Raw genomic sequence first — 16,409 nt, forward strand, 5'->3', positions numbered from 1 at the left:
GCCTCGTTAAAGTATGTAATTCAGATGGACCTGTATTTCCAAAATGACACTAGTGACTGTAGTGTTTTAAAGGCAATCTTCAAGGAGCGCATATCATATTCAGTCATGTCTGGTGAGACAGCTGTGTGGCAGTGTAAATGTGTGAGCCCTAATGAAGCCCACCCCCCAACCATATGCACATAGTAGGAGAAAGCCAGAGCCAACTAGGTGGAGTCTGCAATACTCACTGGTGGGTGCTATGGCATCCTGAGAGATGAGAGGGGTTGTCATCTTGGACAAAGGCCCCTCCGAGACAGAGGTATAAGAGGGAGGTGTGGAGTGACAGTGTGGCTGTGGCTGGAAGGAAGAGGCAACCTGTGTCTGGTGGGTGTGACCTTGGGCTGGCTGACCAATGAGGGGAGACAGGGGGATGGCCTCATAGTAGAAGGGTTCTGGCTGGCAATAGTGGGGGTGAGGAGAAGCACTAGAGGACACAGCCTGAGGAGGCAGTGCCTGGAAGTGGTAGCAGTCCTCATGCTGGCCATTGGGAGGCTGCTCCAGGAGAGCTGTGGGGTCAAAGTTTGAAGAGGAAATAGGTGCTTTGGGACCATTACTGAAAAGTGAAAGAGGGAGGGCCACAGGCAGTACAGGCTGTGTGCAGGGCTGTTTGATGGGCATGGACATGGAACCAGGGGATGACGTGGTGGCCAGTGGGGTGTGCGTGTGGGTGGAGGACCAGGTGCCATGTTTGGGTGCTGTGCTCTGGTCTGGCTCACGGGGAGCAGTAGGGGGAGAGAGGGGGATCTGCCGCACGTTGCGAAAGGGCAGAACACCCCCCGGCTGCACAGGGGAGAATGCTGAGGGCAGAGAGGTGGACAGCTGGGAAAACCTCTGAGCTTTTTTGTGCGAGGAGTCCACTGTGCGATAGCCACTCTCTTGCTCCTTGGAGGAAGAGGAGGGCAGGGAAGGACTGAGGCGAGTGGAAGAGGAGGGGAGTGTGTTGGCACGGAACTGTCTGGAGTCTGGTGATGGGGTGTCACAATGAGAGGCAGACGCAGACACTTTAAACTGAAGGGTGGAGACTAAGAGACAGTGAGGGAAGGAATGAGGAAGCGAGAGAGGGATTGAAAACAAGCAACAAACAAAAGAGAACAGTGACAGTAATGAAAATCAAAAAAGGGAAACTGAAATTCCATCATGACAAAAAGATGTGAAATGCAACGTGAGCAGAATTATGAGTAAAGATGTGGCACATATTATAGCATGTATTAAATCCCAGCTGGCAGACTGAACTCACACAAGAATGTGCACAGAATTATTGGATATGTAGGTCTGAGCTGGACTGATACATGGATAAGCAGGAGCAGAGAGCAAGCGCTGGGAGAATGAGAGCAAGACAACAGTCTGAGTGAATGAATCATAAATTCAGTACGAGCTGTCAGGCTTGGGGCTCAGAACCTCCCCACAGGAGTTTGCTACGCTGTCATTCAAGTCTCCTCCAGAAAGCTGCTGAGTTATCTGCTGGTAGAAGGGGTGTTTTTGGAAACAGAGGTGGCTGTGTGAGCTTTATGTGCATGTAGGTCTCTTAAATTTTGTGTGTGGACTTTACCTGCAGAGCCAGAAGTTCGGCGCTCCCTCTCCACCTGCATCTGGTGCTGATCCATCATTTGCCTACAGCCAAGTGTTCCCAAATGTTACAAAAAGGTTTTTAAAATGTTCTCATGCTTCACAACATCAACTAAAACATATGACTCTGCAGTCTCTATAAGTATTGTTCTTCTAGACAGCAAGCACATAGAAGAATATATATATATATATATATATGGAATAGATTTGTGTGTGTCAAGATTTGTAGGTTGTCAAGTTAGAACTATTTTAAATGATGTTCAGTGGGTTGCATAAGTTTGGCTAAGCTGTTATCTGTGATTAAATACTTTCTCTAACCATTAGGGGGCAAAAGACTTGTAACTGCCATTGGAATAGGCTTACTTTCCTGGGAATTAGAACAAGACAAGAAATTATCTGCTGCCATATGATGATAGGAGCATTCAACCACATGAGCTGTCTAAAGTATCTCACAATGGTAACTGTGAGCCTCACCATTTACTGCAGCACAAGCATTTTGAGTAATCATAGTAATGTTTCAGCTGCCATTCCAATGAAGGCTTTAATACTTCAGTCTGTTCATTTTTATATATCAGCTGCCACAGGTAATACACTTTGATGCATTGCATAGTAAAACTTCTGAGTCAGTGACTACCTTTGCACTCAAAGTATAGTCAAGAATGATCTGATCCAAGATCAGAAATTTTGCTGTGAAATGTAGGTGACGGCTGACTCTATGATAATTTCCTCTAATTAAAGGAAGATATGGAGCTTAAGGTGACCCAGCCTCACTGATAAGACTTAACACACTGTATCTTAAGCTTAAGACAGACATTCCCAGATGATGTTCCAGTTTACCTTCAAGTCACACCAACATTTCATGCACAACTCTTGTCCTTTTCCTGTCAAGGTCCAAGTTTAAACCAAACTGAGGCTAATGTTAAACAAGTGTGAAGTTTTTTCTCACCTCCTCTGGGCATCTGTTTCATCTGTCACTGGCCCATTTTGCCGATGCCCAGCTGGACCTGGAGGAGAAGACAGAGAAGTTCTAGACAGATCTTAGCTCTTTCAAACATGCTGAGTATTCTGGTGTATTTTTCTGGGTATGTAAAAATATGTGCAGCAGTCATTATTTACAGCTGATAAAACAGGTTAAACATACAATATTGCTATGTTATCTCAGCAATATTTTAATAATGTTTTCTTTAATACTCAACTGATGAAATAAGTAAATGTCTATCACAACCACTAGGACATACTGTGAACACAGTGCTTGGCAGACCCCTTTTAGAACCCAATCATAATTACTTCCCAACCCATCTCCAAGCCTACTCTGTTATCTGATGGATGGATTAAGAGAGTGCTGCTTAGAATCCATGGCTATTGGGTTACTCTGACAAGGTTTGTGAGTCGTTCTAGGTGCCTGGTATATAGCATGGCCCTCATTTGAAGGTGATGGTCAGTGTGAAGAATGTCTGTCTGGTTATCTTTGAGACATGGGATTGAGCAATATAGTTAGTTATTTATGGTGGGTGAACACCATTAGTAGGATGATGTTTACGATGTACAACAGGATACACTGGAACTTGTCTGGTTGTGGATGGGACTGGTATGGGTGTATATGGTACAGGTATGGGTGCGGGACGAAATGATATGAGTAAGGATGTACCGGTACTGGTGTGAGTGGAATTGGTATCAGAGTGCATGGAACCGGTATGGTTGCATGCATGTGTGGGAGGAAGTGAATTAGAATATTCCTTCAGTTGTGAAAATGACAGTTTGGCCAACAGAATGGCCATACATTGTATGCAGATATACTGAGACTGCACTGCGTTGCGCAAATTAGAATAAGAAACTGCTGCAGCTGGCCACACTAGCTGTGTCAAGTTGAACTATGCCTTTAACATCATATGTGAGATGCTGATGCAGCCTATGTCTAGCTCTGCAGCAGCTATGCTCTTCAGTAACGTGCACAAAACAATCACAACCACAGGCATTTAAACAGGAAGCCACAACAAAACAAAGGACTGCAGCACTGCTGTGTGCCATAAACACCACGCAATATGACCCTCCCCAAACAGATTTAGAGTAAATGTCTTATTCTACAAATTTTTCAAAAATGGAATTGAATTCCTGTCACAGTATAGAGAAGGTTATGGTCACACTACCTTTCCCATTACTAAATACTGAATCAATATAAAATAGAATTAATATATACAAAATGTATAGCTTCCAGATTTGTTTGCTACATGGCATTTTTATTAGAACAAACAGGAACTATTACCAAACAGTCAAGACAGAGATGATGACAAAATTTTAAGGTACTACTTTAAAATGAACAAAACTAGCAATGCATTTTTATGATATTGTGGTTTGTTTGTGTGTGTGATGTGGGATGACTCTTTTTTCACTTGTGGGCAGTGATCCCACATCATCTGTTCCCTGAGTCACGCTAACAAACTCCCACATTACCATGCTGACACGCTATGTACATGCACAAATACAGTGCACAATAGTCTGTAATACATGACAAAGGGCTTTTTAACAAATAGCTCATATCATTTACTCAGCCTGTGCTTATATATTCACAGAAAATAAAAAAAACAAAAAACAAAAAAAAAACACCAGGTGTAAAACCAAGACAAATTTAAAGTTCCTTTTAGTGATTACTGAAAACATTCTTAAAAGAACCTTAAAATCACCCTAAAGGAAATGTCCATATTCTTCACTATCTTCTTGTTTGTTTGTTTGCCACAAAATAAGTCAACATAAGTCAACAGTAAGCAACATTGTTGTTTTTTCTTGTTTAATATGTGATTTCCTTCATAGCTAAGCACACAATTCTTTGTGACAGATTCCAATATGTGTTGAAATAATTTTGCAAGAATCTTGGTCTATGCAGACAGGATAGCTTGTCGCAGTTCTCAGAAATTAGATGGAGGTACTGACATGCTCTGAACAGCCCATTCTACCTTGTCCCAACGACGCAGATTAAGATCTGGGGACTGTGAAGGCCACGGAAGCAAGTCACTCTCATGTTCTTGGAACCAAGCCATGACTATACAACCCTTGTGGTATGCTGCATGTTCTGCTAAAAGTGTCCTTCTGCCACGGGGTACATCTGCCATGAAGGGATGAACTTGGTCTGCCACAATGCTGTCCAAACATCCATCCACAGGCATGAGAGGACCCAGGGTGTGACCAGAAAACACTCCCCACACCATTACTGCACCTCCACCAGCCTGAAGTGTTTAATCCTGATAGGAAAGGGTCATCAGTTCCTGCTGCTTGTACCAAATTTTGACTCTTCCATCAGAATGGAGCCTTGTCTTTCTGTTTCTCTTAGACAGCAACGGCTCATTAACTGGTTGTCTGCTGTTATAGCCCATCCGTACTAAGGAAAGACAAGCTGTATTCAGCTGCAATTCGACTGTCCGATGACTGTTCATCAGAATGACATCCTCATCTGACCGCTGATGTCAACTGGTTGTTTATTTCCACAAGATACCCTTTCATTTCTTGATTACTCCATTCTTGTTATACTCTCAGCACTGTTGCATGAGGAAGCCCCTCAAAGTTGGCAGTTTTTTAAATACTGATGCCAGCTTGTCTGGCACTGATGACCATCCATCATTCGGAGCTGATCAGATCACTTGATTTCCTATTCTAATGTGGATTCACACTGAAACTGATCCACTGAAACCTTGCTCACCTAATTTTATGCTGCTCTCTGGGGTCACCTGTCTAATTTCCATACAGGAAAGCTTCAATTGTGAAAGATTAACAAAGCTACATTTCATAATCCTTTCTCTGCCCTGTCCAAATTTTATAGTGAGTCTGGCTGAAGAATTGGATCTGGCACCCACATGACCATCTATTGCAAGCTCTGATCACCAAAAGAGGAACAGAGAACTGTGCCACAGGAAGCAAACAATCTGCACTTTTTCACCTCTGTCAGTGACACATCTGTACTTTCACCTCTGCCATGTATTGTGCAAAATTCAAAAAGCACCCAGAACTGAAATATGCTTATGAGCTGCAATGTAAGTGGGTGCAGCTGAACTGCTGCAGCCTAAATCGGTGGGCATATGCAAATGAAGTTGTTCTTGTGACATAAGAGAAACAGAGTTGTTTTTGCAGAGTAGATCCAAGTTATTCTGGAATACCTTTGCAAATATAAAAGGCCCCTATCATGGGAAACTGATCCATGCTATCCCTGTGATCGAGAGTATGCTGTGTGCAAAACTGGCTACTGCTTATCATCTGGTGTGTGTGTGTGTGTGTGTGTGTGTGTGTGTGTGTGTGTGTGTGTGTGTGTAAAAAGTGATATGTGTAAAAGCATTCTTGAGTTTGAGAAAGGTGCTATAGAAATGCAACTAATAATAATAATATATTAGGGTGGGTCCTAATCTGTGCCATCCATTTATGCACCCACTTACATAGATGGCGTGGATTAGGAGCGTAAACAGTGTGTTTTGAAACTTTAACAATATTTACATGTTACTTCAAAATTCTTTATTTCAATAAAGTGAGGTAAACTCAGTTTCCCATGATAGGGGCCTTTTATATTTGCAAAGGTATTCCAGAATAACTTGCACACTAACAGCAAATACACAATAAATTAATGCTTAAATGTCATATTAAAAGACTAACCTAATTCTGCTAAAAATATTAATACAGATTAGTCTGACAAAGAGATTATGAAGACATACTACAAGTTACCAAATGTCTTACAAATGCAGATACATTTCTTGGCATGGACAGCATATATCAGGGCACGGTGGGATGATGGGGCTTTCTTGGGTCAGGAAAGGCCAACGAGCTTTAATCACAGGCTGAAGTCTCACAGGTTGAAGGCAAACAATGAATCATGTCATGTAATAAGTATTACCATGGTAAAGGCAAAGAGTTCATGTATCCTATGGGGTGGAAGAGCTCTCTCCTGTGCTCATAAATCTCTGCAGAATTGATTTAGAATCCCATTTGTCTATACTAAACACAACCTATATGTTAAAGAAATACTTAAATTCTTTATAAATATGGTCTATAAATATTATTAGGTCATTAACAGATGTTCTGTTAAACATAAGAACCACCTGCCTGATGTATGACATAAATGTATGTTTGTTAGCACTAATTTTACGTTTATGGTAATGTAGATGTATTATAATCCAACAATGTTTTATTTACCAAGATAGGCTCATATTTCAGGTTTAATTAGACAAACAAAAAAATATAATAGAATTTCGGGAATGAATGCAAGAATATTTTTCAAATGTAAATTAGCTATTTTATTCAGATGATTCATGCAAAACTTTCAAAGTGTTTTGGGATTTTAAGGGTTTTCATTTCATTTTTTTTTCTTTCATGAATTCATATTGAGTCAAAAATTTCAAAAAGGATTTCCTTTAGAGACAGAAAACTAGAGAAAATTTTAAAATATGTATTGTGAACAGGCTATATCCATGACGTGTTGACATGATGTTTCAAGATGAGGTGGATGGAGACCCTGCTGTGATGCTAGCTGATCAGAAATAGTCCTAATAAACACAGGCATCATCACCCTCGTCATGCGCCATGCCAGAATTCTTCCAATCATTTCCAAAATGTCACCCACCACTGAGTGCACTACTATAGCACCTGACAGCCATTGCATCACATTGTTAACACCATACACCCGAACCACTTTCATTCTTTCGCATTTCCAAAGCAACACTACCAACTAACACCACCTTCCCCCTTAGTAATACTTACTGGTCAGTCTTATAACTGTAGAGCTCACCCTTCAGACAGTCCCTGGGGAGAATGAAGGTCCTAGCATTGTGCTGGAGCTAATGCTGTTTCTTGGTAGCTCAGGATGAAGAGTTTTATATCATCAGGCAGGGTTGGGTCTACTAACACTGGGCCTTGAGGCAGGATGATAACAGTAAGGACCCAGGTGGGTGCAGACAGACAAACCCCAACCCTTCTCTTCTGTGCATGCTGAGGTGAGATCTGAACTTCCAACACCCTCATCTCCGGTTCCTCTCCCCCAAAAAAGCAGGGGAGCACACAAGGTTGTTGCCCTGAGACTGGTTGGCTCCGTGGATATTTTAGCCGAGCTACGCACCAATGAGGGGACATCAGAGTGGTCTGTGTTGCTACCAGACCCTTTCCTTATAAGTAGCAGCAGCATGAAATCAGAGAAGCCCATATGCCATTCTTAAGTAAGAGTGGAGCAGCATGCACTGCCTGCACCTGCACACTCAAAGTAGCACGTTAGCCTGCTCCATCATAACAACTTCTGAAATGTCGGCTCTACCTCAATTATTTTCTCTTCGTCACAGAAAGAGTCTTGACATATACTGGGCTTGTGTACAGAAGTGCAGCTTTCCTGGGCAGTGCAGAAACACTACATGCAAAAGATAAAATACCAAAACAAACTCTTCGGTGCATACTTAAGTCAAACAGCATCCTATTAAGTTATAAGTGAGCGACAGACCCTCCTATATTAACTAATCAAGACTTTAGTGTTAACCAATGAATGAAAACCACAAGTCTTAAAAATTAGTGCTCAAGAAAACCATAATATTATTCTTTTACAAATCTGATTTTAGTAGAGCTTGGAGTGAGGATTCTTGCCAGCTATGTTAGCACAATACCCACCTGCATCTTGGGAGCTTAGCACATTGAGTGCGAAGAGCATGGCAGTGGAGAAGGTAGTGGCCTCCTCTTTGCTGGCAAAGTTGAGCCCATAGACCTGCCTGGCATCTCGCCACTGGTGGAAGGTCGGTGTGGCCTGGTTATATTTCAGCCCCTTCACTATAGAGTAGTTTATCACAACCTGATAAACAAATAGAGGTGACATGAAGCTTCCCTACCAAGGCAAAGTATGGTACTGAGTTTCTGTGTCCATAATGAAGAAACTTGAAACTTGATATTTTAAAAACAATGCCAAGTCAATGATAAAACACTATAATAGCTGATTTCAGACAGTGAAAGTCCAGTTTGAAATGTGCACAACTGCTATGCTTCAATGCCCATAATACCCATATTTCTATAAACCTGCACCACCAAATATTAATTTAGGCTCAATTTCCCTGCTCTAAGCAAGTAACGTCTTCAGTGGTGAGGCAAAGGGCCTTCTGTTGCACCATGTCCTGCAGTGGCATGTGCCCTGCGTCTCACCTGCTGGTCCTGCAGTTTGACCCCCACCACACGGAAGGTGTTGTTAGTGGTGTTGTGATAGATGTTGATACGGCTGAAGCCCTGCTGGCCTGGCTTGATGGGCACCCACTTCTTGCTGGTGTCATCATAGATCATTACCGAGGCCCGAGCCTGGCAAATACTCTGTTCACTGGTTGGGGTGAAAGGTTAAAGGTTAATTATTCAGCCCAGGGTTATGTAACAATCAGTGTGGCAAAAGTGTAAGAAATTGAAAAAGTGTAAGAAAGAAAAAGAAAGAAAGAACACCCTTAAAAATGATCTTATATTAAAAGTGCACTTGAAACAGAAATGCATCTTCTGCACTAGGTATTTTATTATTCCTCTTCTTTGAATTTTCACTTTATTGCAAAGTGACTTCACAATAGTCACTGATTCATAATATACACCAGAAACAGTCCTGCTTCACCGCTTCTGCTACTACAACTAACCAGAAGGAGGAGTTGCAATACAGGGCAAAATAAACAAGCACCCAAGCCCTTATTGCATGAAACAGCCCCCCCCCCAGAAATGGCCCCACCTCTGCTGTGGCAATGTAACAGTAATGTAATTACACCACTGAAAGACACTGAATAAGGGGTGTGCCAGGCATCTATGCTAATTACACAGTATGACACACAACAAGTGACCAGTGAGCAAATCAGGACTGCAGCTGTGTTGATAGGCTGATAAGAAGCCCTGGTTTAATTAAAGCCATGAGCCTCTCAGCTTCTTTATATAGTCATTATTTGTCCTTGCTGACAGGGCACACAATTAGCAAAGAAAGTGCAGGACAGCGTTTGGCACATGGGCTAAGCTTGGCCTACCAAGGAGCTTTCACCTTAGTGTGAGATTTAGTTGCATTTACAGAGCTGTGGGCTTGAGGCTTGAAATTCAGCACATTTCATGCTGCTTGGAAATTATTGAAATAACTTCACATGGGCTGTAATATTATGGGTGTCATACACATTTATTGTGAAGAGTAACCATAGTGCCACTGGCTGACCTGGTGAGATTCGCAAATAATAATAATAATAACAATAATAATAATAATAATAATAATGAAGGTTATAACTTTTAATACATAAAAAATATAAATAATAATAGCACATAATGAAGATCATTACAGGGGTCTGTTCTTCAGAGATAGATAGTAATATATCAATACTATCAACAATAACATCGGAAATACAGAATTGTATTAGAAGTAGGGGGAGAAAAAACTGAAAAGTTGGCTCCTGTGATGTTCTAAGTTAAGCATGGGAAATTTCCACTCTGCCCTCCGCAACCCACCACCACACCCATCTCCAACAGAGCCACCCAACATCAACCATTTTCTTAATACAAACGTCTTTCACCCAGCGATATCATTTCAAATGTCCAAAATAGTGACTAATCTTGTACATACTATCTCTATGTAAAACCCGTTGTCAGAAATTGATAATGGACATTCAGAAAAAGGCAGATGCCTGTGGCTAAAGTTGAAGAAAAGCACAACTTACCCTTTAAGTGACATTGTATTCAAACTGGTCAAGCCAATGTCTAAATGTCAGTGTTGTAAAACCTACATGGGTAAAAATCTGACACCCTACTGGTTGAGTAAGAGCTAGACTAGAATAAAGAAAACCCACTAGTACAGAAAGGAGAACTTTACAGAATTGTACAGGAAACATGTTAAGCATGTAAAAGTGTTAGCTTTTCAGTTTCAAAAAGAAATGCAGTGGCATCACCACATGATTATATATTTGTGATGAAGCATGGTGTTCAAATTACATTCTTCCAGGTCCCTCTAACAGATTAGCTCTAATATTCCTTTTTAAGGTATATATTTGCATCCAAGTATATAGAGGGAGTCATAACTTCTAGATGTGTAAGACACAGTGACATTCTAAAACCTTCAGATTCCTCCTGTATGAAAAGACATCTTAAGAACCTATTTTGAGAGGCACTCTACGCTCAGGCAGGCAGTGTGGTCAGCTTCCTGCCTTAGCCCTCCAGGTTTCAGTTCCCCCAGGCATCTCTGAAATGAAGCATATATCCACCACCTTCCCAACTTCAACAACACACAGACATCCCATGCTGCAGCCTGACATTGCCAGGCTTCCAGGAACTCTTGACATTTATAGATTGCAAAGCACTGCTCCCTCAACTTGTTCTTGCTCCTTCAGGTTTGTTCTAAATGAAAGTATAGCTGCACTGCCTTTGTTGCTGATTTTAAGGTATAATGACTGCATCCAAAAAGCTCTCTTGAGCTGAGAGCTGTTCTGTTAGGGCTAGCTATAAATACCGTTAGTATAAGAAAAGCTCTAGTGAAGAAATGGCCTTGGGTTGCTTTGCAGTCAACAGTGAATGCTCAGTTCTAAAACAGGAAGCAAGTCATTGGAGTATAAAAATATTTGGAGCAGAAACACTCCATATAGTTTCATGCTCCATAATATGGTCGATTTGTCGGTCTCACTACAGCGGCAAAGCCTTTCAGCAGGCTCATCATGATGGGCATTTCATATCCTAGACATCATTATCAGACTGTCATGAGCCAAATGTTGATACAAAGACCAATAAGCCTTCCATACTGTTTGTAAAGTCACAGTAAGTCTCGTGTTACATGTTACTGGCCACAAGCTATATAACATATATATTATTAACATATATAATATTTTACAAACCCTTTTTACGTCAGCATGAATAGGAAATGAAGCATAAATGAATTATAAGATGCATCTTTTCACTATTAATACTTCTCTTAAAACTGCAATTTGAAAAATGGGAAAATTAATTTTCCTTCACAATTCCCCATTAATGCCGAAATTCTTCTTTGCAAGCACTTTCATAAAGTGTTTTGCATTGCATATAACACTTATGCATATACACTAGTGAATAATCTATGCTAAGATCTGTCAAAAAGCATAAGGCTTAAAAGCCTGGCTTAGAGCTCACTGGCATGTGTGTGTGTGTTTGTGTGTGTGTGTGTGTGTGTGTGTGTGTGTGTGTGTGTGTGTGTGTGTGTGTGTGTGCGCGAGTGCGTATGTGTATTTTAGGGAGGGTAGTACATTTATATTTAGATTTACGGCATTTAGCAGACGCTCTTATCCAGTGCGACTTATAAAAGTGCTTTGTCATTTACTCATAGAATACATCATAGCCAGTAGAGTAGGTTAGAGTCCAATATACCAATGATCTAGAATACTGTAGAAATGCTGAAGGATTAAACAATGATAAGTGCAATAAACAATAAGTACTAGAGTTATAGTAAGTACTATAGACAACATCAGTGTAATAAACAATACCCCACAATAAGTACTAGTTTAGTCAATCAATATAGGTGCAGGGTCAGTGGTCATTTAAATATTTCAGGAATAGATGGGTCTTCAGTCTGCGTTTGAAGACTCAAGGGACTCTGCTGTCCGGACAACAAGTGGAAATTCATTCCACCATCTGGGAGCCTGGACAGAGAATAGTTTTGATGTTTGTCTTCCATGAGACTCGAAGCATGGTATTTCAAGCAGAGCCGTACTTGAGGTTCGAAGTACTTGAGGTAGTAGTGACACCAGTCTAACCTCATCCTGTCTTGTTCTGGTTAAAGTGGATGCCACATTAAAACTAGTGAGAGCAAGTGACTTTAGTGCTAACTGTTAATGCACAGGAATGTGTCACTGTTGCCATAGACAGCTGCAGAGAAGGGGCTGGGTGATCACCAGCATTGCTAGGTGATTCTGCAGTTTGGGTTTTTTTTTTGCCAGGATAAGCCCAGCCGTTGTAAGCTATGTGACCACTGCACACTGCATAACGTACACTATTGGACTGGGCTTTTGTAAACACAATACACTGTATTGGCCAAATATATATGAACACCTGACTCTCACACCTATATGACCTTGTTGGACCCTCCACTCCCCACTCACTCTAGGGGTTTGTTTATGGCCTTGAGACTGAGCTCTTGTTGGTCTTACACATTTCCATGTTAAAAAATAGCAGGGCAGTTGACCAGGGCAGATCTAGCAGAGATTTAAAAAAATGATTAATGGCAATGATGGCATTATATGCCAGTGGCACATTTACTGTCACTGAGCTCTTAGCTATGACCCATTTCACTACCAATATTTGTCTGTGAAGTTTACAGTGCCCACATACCTTTGGCACAAACATGCTGAGACTATGTAGCCGCTTAAACCATGAATACGTAAGTCATTCAGCACTGTGCCCATCACTGTAAAAGACACTTTACTGGTACTTTTACTGGTATAATGTCTAGATATGGAGGTTCACAAGAAGAAGGAAACTTCACATTAAGACTTTTGTTCTTCATGTATCCACATACATATGCACACACACAGTTTCTCTCTCTCTCTCACACACACACACACACACACACACAAAAACACAAACGTGCTTTAACCCTATTTCACTGCTGTTGTCTAATAACAGGGAATTTGTACTGAATCTTGTATCTTGTACTGAACATCTCAGAATTCAGTTTGCCTTTCTTTTGCCAACAGACAAAAATAGAAACAGTTTCCCTCAGTCACTAGGATGTGAATAGAACAAACAGCCCAAAAAAGTCAGTAGTCAAGAAACATAATCCTATATCTATATCCTGTTATTATTATTCACTATATTGTGCTGGAAAATTCGACTGTATTGTGCTGGAAAATTCAATTAAAGAGTCAAGTTACAGAAAGAAGGACCTCTGTCTTCAGCTACTTCTGTCCAGTGCATCACTTCCTGTGAACAAATCTCATCAAGGACGATGGAATGTGAACTTGCGCCACCCTATCCACTTCACATAAAAACATCCATAAGGTAGAATCTCTAAGGAAAATAATCCCTCAGACATATGCTCCTCAGAGGGTAAACACTGGCAGACCTGAAATTATGGTTGGCACTATTTTTGTCTCTTGGCAAAAGCAAGGCAAGCTGAATCCTGAGATTTTCAGTACAAGATAAAATATGGAAGTTCCCTGTTATTAGACAACAGCAGAGAGGTTGGGTTAACCCCTGCACGTGTGTGTGTGTGTGTGTGTGTGTGTGTGTGTGTGTGTGTGTGTGTGTGTGTGTGTGTGTGTGTGTGTAATCATTTTGCATTTTGGGGAAGGGAGCTTAGATAAATCTCTGGTTAGCACCAAGAGAGGAACACAGGGTTAGGCAGGGAGCAATGTGGATTTCCTGAAAGATCATTAACTCCTTCCATTCACTCACAACAAACCAAGACCTTGTAATATCTATAACACAGCAATTGGAAGGTATGCACAAACACCAGATAACAGAAAAAACATGCTAATAAAGGCATAAAGGAAAATATTTTAATTGGTTTTGAGAAGCTTCCTTTGCTAAGAGTAATGATGCCCAGCCAAACAAGTATTCATACCATTGCTGTAGTAATACTGAATACTGAATATCGAAACTACATGTGGTTAACTACTGGTTCAAATTTTAACCAAAGTTTTAACCAAATCAGATGGCTATCTGAGAATAGCAGAAACAATACCACCATATCAAGAAAAAAAGTTATTAATAAAATATTCAGATACTGATATTTGGAAATAATATAAACATCACCTCAGAAAGAAAGTTAGTAATAACATACTCAGATACTTTTTTTCAGACTGATTCAGTACTATTTGAATCAGATTTTGTCTTTATTAGAACATAAACCTAGTACAATTCTATTGGTAAAATGAAAAATGGCATCAGTGTTGACCTGAATGGCCTTTCCTGGCCATTATGATTATGTAATCAACTAAATGTTTCAGCCATGGAAAAGGTCTACTATGTTTTGCAATAATGGATTTATTCAAAGGGTTCATTTGGCATTAGGTTCGCTTTTCAGTGCTCTCCAATTTTGGCTTCAGTAAATGTCCAATTTGTTATATACCAATAGGGCCATGTAATATTGCTATCTTTTCAGCAATTTAGGTCATAAAAACCTAGTAATATTACACATTGTTTACACATTAGTAAGTGAAAGTGTTCCACAAAAATGGAAAGGCCTGTATAGGCCATGTCTGACTGGACTGATACATAGAAAATGTTTGTTAATCTTGTTAACATATCCATGTTGGGTTTGTTACATGATGGAAGAAAAATCATGAGTGAAATAATCCGTCACCGCCATAGCTGAACATTTTGGTTTTGGAACTCTCTCAAAGAAAAAACTAATTCTGACAGCCATTGCCTCCTATGTCACAAACCTAAGGACCAAAACCAATCCTGTCAACTTGCAGGGTGAGGCTTTTCATACCATTAGCATAATGCCATGGTGCAACAGGGCTATCAGAGGAGAGTGTAGTCTTCAAATGATTTCTTCCAAACAGCACAGCTGAATGAGATCTAACTTGTAAGAAATGACAATCAGGACTAAGGTTTTTTTTAACATTGGCGACCATGGTCATAACACTGCACTGAAAAGTGCTACAGACACAAAAAAACAGGTGTTGCATTCAATTTAGCTGCCCCTCAGTTTTACATTTCCTTTAATAAATCAAGTCCATGGGCACACGTGGCCGAAAAGACATCACTGAAAAGCACTGGGAAAGGAAGAGGTTCATAAAAGGTTTTATGGCTGTGATTGATAAGCCTATTGGCATTTAACAATACAAGAAATATCAGCACGATGCTTTAAAATATGCTTGTAGTAGAACTGTTTTCTTGTTATTTTGATTTTAAAATCAAAAACATAATTTCCAAATCAAAATGTCATTTGTGCTTTAGTGCAGTAGTGCTGTTTCTTATCTCAGCATCGTGTGACTTAAAATATAAGCACATACATTTTCTAATTCTGGCATTAGGAACAGGTTTGTTTTATTGACTAAAACTGGTTATATTAAAAGTTATGTGAAATATTATGGCCTGTTTTATAAAATATTTTCAGAGCACACTTTCAAAAAGTTGTGGGGGCAAAATCAGCTATTTCAGAAAGCGGTGGGGATATGTCCCCAGTGTAAATTACTTGTATGTTAACAATACATTATTAGCTGTTTGATAATGTATTAAAGGCAAAGGATCATGTTATCTGTTACCATAATGTTTCTAATGTAGAGATCTATACATAAAATAAATTACCATTCTGATACGTCAACTTATACACAACCCTGTACAATTTGCTATTCTTCTTCTGAGTCAGTTTTCGGTTTGAACATGGCTGAGTTACTTCAATATTACTACCTGCTATTGTGTAGTATATAGTAGCTAACAATACAGAAAGAAGTCAAAGGTAAGAAGGTACGTTGGAGGGGGATACAAATTATTGTGAAAACAATTTTTGTCCAAGTCACCTACCCATATAACAACAATATGTGACTATTAGCTCCCAGTGAGAGTACATAATGAGGCTGAGCATTACTGGTAGCAGACATGTATCTTCTGCTCTGTGACTGGAGGTATTGAGGATGCTTTCTTCATCCTTCAAACTGAAGCACTGATCCAAAGATATTTGCCTTGAGCAGCTCTTTCTTCAGTAACAGCCTAAATTACACAAAGTGCTTCACAAAGATCCCTGAATAAATACAGAGAAATCCATATATCACTGCTTGAACATCTGATTAAGGACCTTTGTCCAAAAGAGAGAACCTCTGTTTCTCTGGATGAAAACCTTGTATACCACCTTACAGTTTTTATCACCTCAACATCTTTAACTACAACACACT

The 16,409-nt window shown here is 40.2% G+C and overlaps 1 protein-coding gene across 5 annotated transcripts in view; it reads right to left on the reverse strand.

Annotated features, from left to right (window-relative positions):
- Positions 1–16,409, reverse strand: part of evla (Enah/Vasp-like a) — a 28,873-nt gene that overhangs the window by 4,670 nt on the left and 7,794 nt on the right. For 2 of the 5 annotated variants that reach the window (XM_027008910.2, XM_027008907.2), the window contains exons 2-6: positions 8,752–8,920; positions 8,230–8,407; positions 2,552–2,609; positions 1,589–1,650; positions 228–1,061 (exon numbers count right to left, since the gene is read on the reverse strand). In XM_027008910.2, coding sequence (XP_026864711.1) covers positions 228–1,061; positions 1,589–1,650; positions 2,552–2,609; positions 8,230–8,407; positions 8,752–8,920 — 1,301 coding nt within the window. Of the gene's footprint in view, positions 1–227; positions 1,062–1,588; positions 1,651–2,551; positions 2,610–7,338; positions 7,607–8,229; positions 8,408–8,751; positions 8,921–10,268; positions 10,344–16,409 lie in introns of those variants that run through there. The other 3 variants (XM_027008909.2, XM_027008912.2, XM_027008911.2) reach the window with 3 other exon arrangements.

The sequence above is a fragment of the Electrophorus electricus genome, chromosome 13, assembly GCF_013358815.1.
Source record: "Electrophorus electricus isolate fEleEle1 chromosome 13, fEleEle1.pri, whole genome shotgun sequence".
Lineage (NCBI taxonomy): Eukaryota > Metazoa > Chordata > Actinopteri > Gymnotiformes > Gymnotidae > Electrophorus > Electrophorus electricus.